The 6471-nt window shown below is 63.2% G+C and overlaps 1 protein-coding gene across 1 annotated transcript in view; it reads left to right on the top strand.

Annotated features, from left to right (window-relative positions):
- Positions 1-6471, top strand: part of TCF3 (transcription factor 3) — a 39908-nt gene that overhangs the window by 26904 nt on the left and 6533 nt on the right. The window contains exons 7-15 of the mRNA XM_007954567.1: positions 373-422; positions 1796-1898; positions 1977-2146; positions 2231-2363; positions 2741-2799; positions 2895-2973; positions 4097-4170; positions 4641-4802; positions 4887-5013. Coding sequence (XP_007952758.1) covers positions 373-422; positions 1796-1898; positions 1977-2146; positions 2231-2363; positions 2741-2799; positions 2895-2973; positions 4097-4170; positions 4641-4802; positions 4887-5013 — 957 coding nt within the window. The remainder of the gene's footprint in view (positions 1-372; positions 423-1795; positions 1899-1976; positions 2147-2230; positions 2364-2740; positions 2800-2894; positions 2974-4096; positions 4171-4640; positions 4803-4886; positions 5014-6471) is intronic.

The raw sequence follows: 6471 nt of genomic DNA, 5'->3' as shown, positions 1-6471 counted from the left end.
TCCGGCGGAGTCTCCCTCCCACGGGGCTGGACGTGGGTCCGGCTGAGTCTGCCTCCCACGGGGCTGGACGTGGGTCCGGCGGAGTCTGCCTCCCATGGGGATGGACGTGGGTCCGGCTGAGTCTGCCTCCCACGGGGCTGGACGTGGGTCCGGCTGAGTCTGCCTCCCATGGGGATGGACGTGGGTCCGGCCGAGTCTGCTTCCCATGGGGATGGACGTGGGTTTCCTCTGAATCATTGTTCTGAGGAGCCCTGTCCCTGGGTGTGGGCTGGGAGGTGTCCCCATACCGGTGCCTGGGGCCACTGTGGTCCGCTGTTCCTGGCAGGTGGGCTGGGCGGACGTTCAGCTCCTTACACTTCTCCTTCCTGACAGATGCGCAGCCCAAGAAGGTCCGGAAGGTTCCGCCAGGGCTCCCATCCTCAGTGAGTTATGGGGCAGAGAACAGGGCACATGTAAGCTGAGTGCTGTCACCCCATCCCCCACTAGATGACACATTGGGTTGGGGCACCAGCCTTTGTACGACCACCTGATGTGGGCAGACCCCTCAGGAGTCCTGAGCCAAAGTGACCATGGGCTTGGCTGCCCGAGGCCCTGCCTCTGAGGGGACAGTCAGGAAAGTCCTTCATTATGTCTAGCCTTGATCCCTCTTGTTTTAACACAGAGTTACTTTCCGTGTCCACAGCCTCCTTAGAAAGGGTGGGATTGGGGGTCCCATGAGGAGGTGCAGGGAGGGGCTGCCTTGGGGGCCCTCACCCCAGCCCTCACAGGGTCACCCAGGTAATGGCCACCTTGCCCACTCTGAGGATGGGGGGGCTCCTGGCTGTCCCCCACCCTGGCTGCCTGGGTTCCCATGCTGGCTGCCCCCACCCTGTTGGTGGCGGTACTGTCACAGTCTCTGAAGTCACCCTCTTGTGCTTTAATCACGGTACAAGGAAGGCAGCTTGCTGGTCCCCCAGGGGGCGTGGCTCCCACTGCCCTCTGCCTGGTTCCCCACACTGCCCCCATGGCCCCTGGGCCCCAGGCTGACCACACTCGGGCTGGCCCAGAACCCAGGATCAATGTCTGGCAGGGTCAAGCTGCTCGCTGGGGTTGTGGGGCCGGCTGGGAGGCATTGAGTCGGGCCAGGTCCTTCAGAGCTTCCCCTCGGGGGGTGCTGCGTGCTCCCCACTGCCCGAGCTCCACTCTCCGCACTGAGCCCCTGCTCAGGTTTCAGGGCGGAGCACCCGGGCTTGTCTCATCCCATCCTGCACTGGGCAGCAGACCCACCTTCTCCATGTCAGTGTCAGGGGCCGGCACTGCCGGCTGCTCCCAGCCTTTCCCACTGGGCACACACAGCGACCACAGCCCCTTGGTTGTTGCTGACCTGGGGCAGGCACAGCCAGGCGTTAATCGGGGCTCTTCCCCTGAGCCCCATGGTCTTGTGTAGTCAGAGCTGGGCTGAAGAAGAGCCCAGAGGAGAAACGAGGAAGGAGAGACAAGGGCCTTGAGGTTGGGGTTTTGATAGGTCAGTAGGAGTTTGCTGGATACGGGAGATAAAAGGCACAGGTACAAAGGCCTGAGGTATGAGAGAAAGGAGCATTTTAGAGGGAGAGGGGCAAAAGGTGGGAGTTGGAGAAGAAGCAGTGCGGAGGGATGGTGAACGCTGGGCCACGGGACTGGGCTTTATTTGAGAGGGAGAATTTAGAGCGGGACAAGGGGGGCCGCTAGGGGGCTGCTGCCTAGGAGGGCCACGGCCGGGAGTGGGCCCAGCGTGAGGTCGAGGGCCCTCTCCCTGACATGTTCTGTCCCCTTCCAGGTGTACCCACCCAGCTCAGGTGATGACTATGGCAGAGACACCACCACCTACCCAGCTACCAAGACCCCCAGCAGCGCCTACCCTGCCCCCTTCTACATGGCTGGTGTGTGGGGGGCCTTGCCTGGGACTTGGGGGCAGGCCTGGGTCCCCCACCTGCTGCTCACTGTTTTCCTCTCTGCAGATGGCAGCCTGCACCCCTCAGCCGAACTCTGGGCCCCCCCAGGCCAGGCGGGCTTCGGGCCCATGCTAGGCGGGGGCTCGTCCCCCCTGCCCCTCCCACCTGGGAGTGGTGCCAGCTCCTCCGGCAGTGGTGGTGGCGCGTTTGGCGGCCTGCAGCAGCACGAGCGCATGGTAGGGCCCAGAGTGGGTGTGGTGGGTGAGTGGGCACACCCTCTGGCCCTGTGCCCCCCGACCCCTTCCTCTTTCCTCATACAGGGCTACCCGCTGCACGGAGCTGAGGTGAACGGCGGCCTGCCTGCTGTGTCCAGCTTCTCCTCGGCCCCTGGGGCTACCTACAGCAGCGTCACCAGCCACACACCCCCCGTCAGCGGGGCTGACAGCCTCCTGGGTGCGGGTCTCTCCCTGGGCGGACCCCCTCCCCGGAGGACTGTGAAGGGCTGGGGGGTAATGGGGGAACCTTGGGACCCCAGGAGTCAGGTGGGTTGTTAATATCTGCAGCTCCTGGCCCTCCCTGTGCCCTCGTACCAGGCCCAGGGTGTCAGAGAATGACACTCTGAGTGAGCTTTGTAGCTGGGGACACTGAGGCTGGGAAAGGGGGCTTGCCTGCTGAGGGTCCCACCGTGGCCGTCTGTGGAGACAGGTAGCTAGGAGGCAGGCGGGACCATCAGTCAGAAGTCAGCTGTCTGCAGACCGAGCGCCGTGTCAGTGGGGCACACAGGCTGCTGTGTGACCCTGAGGTCCAGCCTCACCTCTCTCCACCCCTAGGCTCCCGTGGGACCACAGCCGGCAGCTCCGGGGATGCTCTCGGGAAGGCACTGGCCTCGGTGAGGCGCGGGGTGCAGGGTGTGGGGCTGGGGCCCAGGGACCCTGCCAGACCAGCCCTTGACAGCCTGACTGCCCCTCCTCGTCCCCATTGCAGATCTACTCCCCGGATCACTCAAGCAACAACTTTTCATCCAGCCCTTCGACCCCCGTGGGCTCTCCGCAGGGCTTAGCAGGTCTGTGAGGGGATGGTAGCCGAGGCGGGGGATGGGTATCTGGAGCCTACAGCCTGGGCCAGCTGGGAGAGAGCTCTCCGAGTCCAGGCACACTGGGAGTCACCACTGAGAGAAGCCCATACCACTGCCACCACCCTTCGGGGAACTAGTGCCCCAGAGCCATCCAAGAGGGCTCCCTGGAGGAGGTGGCCTCTGGGCCCATCCTAGAATGCTATGGCCAGGCAGTGAGAAGGGCTGGGAGGCGTGTCCCAGTCCCCTCACAGCACAGGCAGAGCCCAGAGGAGGACCCAACCGCTCACGTTTTGTGAACCCCGCAGAGCTAATTGGGGGCGGTGGGGTGAGGATTGGATAGGGGGTGTGGGCTGGAGAGGGGGGTAGAATAGAGGCCAGCTGAGAGTACCACCTTGGCACTTACCTCACGTAGTATGTGCTGTTAGGTGTTTGTGCTGTGGTGTTAATTAGGCACTGACTGCATACCCTGTACTTGGTTCTGGCAAGGGGACCGGACAACCTGTTCCCGACAGGGACACCCCTGTAATCAGCTAAGAGTGATAGGAAAGTAAGATGCTCTGGAAGGCTTGGGCTGTTGAGTTAAAAATACCCCTGGGTCCCCCACCTCTGTCCTGGGGCATGTCCAGTCCCTCCCAGAACTAACCACTTCCCCGCCTGCTGTAGGCAGTCAGAGCAGGTCTGCAGAGATAGGCCGGGGCTGGTCCTGGGGTGCCTGCTGGATGCACCGAGTTGCCTGGCCCTCTGCTGGGGGCCTTGCAGGTGGCGACACTGAGGCTCAGAGATGTGAGCTGGCCTCCTGAGCTCTGTCAGCCTAGGGGAAGGAGGGATGTGAACCCAGGGCCCAGCCCTCTGGGCCCCGTCGCCCCATCCTAGGGCCCTGACAACAGCTTTGCAGGTGCCAGGCGCCCCCGCGTGGCCACACCACGTATTACGGCCCCTCGGGCTCCCCACCTGTCCTGCCCCACAGATTGCCTTGCTTGCCTCCCTTTCTGCCTGGGGACATGACCACGTTCCGCCTGCCCTCAGTGAGGGGCCAAAGGCAATCAGTGCCAGCCTCAGCCTGCTGGCCTCTGCCCCTTGTCCCCCGATTGATGCACCCCCTACCCTGCAGGGAGTTCCCAGTGGCCCCGAGCGGGAGCCCCCGGTGCCTTGTCACCCAGCTATGATGGGGGTCTACATGGCCTGGTGAGTTCTGCCCCCCTCCCCATTCCTCCTCAGATCAGGGCGTAGTTCCTGGTGGGTGTGGCTGGAAAGGTGTGCCCGTGGGGGTTGTCCAGGACTTGTGGGAGTGCCCTGTGTGTGACCAGACACATGGACATGGTTCCTGGTGCAGACGTGGGACTCGTGGATGGAGGTGGCCACACTTATGTGACTTTAATACTGTGTCATGGAAAGTATTCATTGGGTCTTGTTGGACAGACAGAATTTTGCAGTAAGATAGACATTTTTGGTTAGAAAAATTTTCATTAAGAGTTTGTGGCTGGTCAGTGCCAGGGCCCTGTGGCTGGCAAACACTTTGAGCCAGGCCACGTTTCTGGAGCGGCAGTGTACTGCGTCTGCTCGCCCTTGCATACGGGGGGCCACGTGGCTGCAGGCTGCAGCGTGGGCGTGCTGGCCCAGGCCCTGGCTGCAGTCCTCACTGGCCCTCCCCGCAGCAGAGCAAGCTGGAGGACCACTTGGACGAGGCCATCCACGTGCTGCGCAGCCATGCCGTGGGCACAGCCAGTGACGTCCACGGGGTGCTGCCCAGCCCTGGTGCTCTGGCATCAGGCTTCACTGGCCCCATCATGCCACTGGGCAGCCGGCACACCAGCCTGGTGAGTGCCGGCAGGGTGCGGGAGGGACAAGGGACGGGGTGCAGGGTGCCCACCCAGTGCTGATGTGCCACCCCACACCCACAGGTCGGAGGCGGTCACACGGATGACGGCCTCTCGGGCAGTGCCAGCCTACTGCACAACCACGTGGCCCTCCCCAGCCAGCCCAGCACGCTCCCGGACCTCTCCCGGCCGCCGCCCGACTCCTACAGTGGTAAGGGCCCAACAGAGGCTGGGCAGGGGTGGCCGGTGTCTGGGGTCACACCTCACCCTGAGCCTCCCCTGTTCTCCGGAAAATGGAGGGTGACAGGGACGAAGGACTGAGAGCCGCCGCACTGGCCCGAAGGCCCGCTCTGCCAGCTGCAGCAGCGTGGGTCACCCAGGGCTCCTCAGCTCCAGGGAGCGCCACGGCGACCCGAGCCGGGACGCCTCAGCCCACGTCTCCACCTCCACGGTGGAGGAAACAGGCATAGTGGGAGTGCAGGCTGGACTTCACGCATCCCTAGCAGGGCTGGTTTTAAATAGTGTGGTTGTGAAGAGGATGGTCAGGGAGGGGAGGGGGCACGTTTGGGTCCTGAGAGGAGGTGAAAGCAGGTGGGTACGTGGGGGAGCCAGGCAGGAGGGGAGGGCAGGGAGGGCGCCCGCAGGCCAGTGTGGCCGTGTGGGTGGGGAGGACTCCGGCTTTTGCCTGAAGGAGGTGGGAGGCCGGCAGAGGAGGGACTGGGTGGCTCGGCGCTCACAGGCGCCCTCTGGTGGTCAAGGGGGGCACCAGGTGGAGGGCACTGTGCTGGTCCAGGGAGCGATGGGGCAGAGGAGGGGCGAGAAATGGGGAATTGAAATCCATCTTTTTTTTTTTTTATCTTATTTTGTCATCGTCAAGAACACACACACCAGAACACACCCATTCAGTGGTGTCTCCTGTCCGTTTCCGGGACACCAGTGACAGTCCCTGAGTTGTGCCTCCTCCCTCACCCTGCTCTCCTCGTTGCCCCTCCCGACGACCTTGCTGCCCCCTAGGCTCTCATCTGACCTCTTGAGTGTCTGTGGTCAGTTTGATCCCTGTAGATCTTAAGTGGACGTGTCTGGAATGATTTGCAGATGGAGACGCAGGGGGAGAAGGAAGGGGTGGAGAGCAGGAAGGCCTGGGCAGCCAGGCCAGCTATGTGCACAGACTCACGGGCAGGTCAGGATGTTGGGACTGTCCCATCTGAGACATGGTCCGAGGGCAGGCCAGGTGTGAGGCTGGTGTCCTGGACAGGCATGTGGGTGCCATTGGCAACGGGTGGGTTTACAGCTGGGAGCCTGGACGAGGCCACCTGCAGACAGAGCAGAGTGGTCTGGGCCTGCACATCCAAGGCCCAGGCAGGTGGGTGAGCAGGGGCCTGAGGCCACGTGGACAGGGCTTCGTGACAGTGAGTGGGAGAGTGAGTGACAGAGCCTGGGGAGGGTTAGTTAGGGTCGGGGTTAGGGCTCGGGATGGGCTTAGGGGCAGGGAGAAGGTCAGGGTTAGGAGGGGGGGTAAGGTTATGATGAGGGTGCCACAGGCATTAGGGCGGACCTCTCACTTGTGCTGAGGGGCTGGGTGGACTCTGCTGGGACTGGCAGAGCTGGAGGGGTCGTGCCATCATCACATCATCAACGTCTCTGTCCTTCCAGTGGCCTAACAGGTCTT

Source organism: Orycteropus afer, unplaced genomic scaffold (genome assembly GCF_000298275.1).
Source record: "Orycteropus afer afer isolate SDZICR_OR568_19922 unplaced genomic scaffold, OryAfe1.0 scaffold00466, whole genome shotgun sequence".
Lineage (NCBI taxonomy): Eukaryota > Metazoa > Chordata > Mammalia > Tubulidentata > Orycteropodidae > Orycteropus > Orycteropus afer.
Note: the sequence above shows the minus strand (reverse complement) of the source record. Positions and strands in the feature narration are given on the sequence as shown.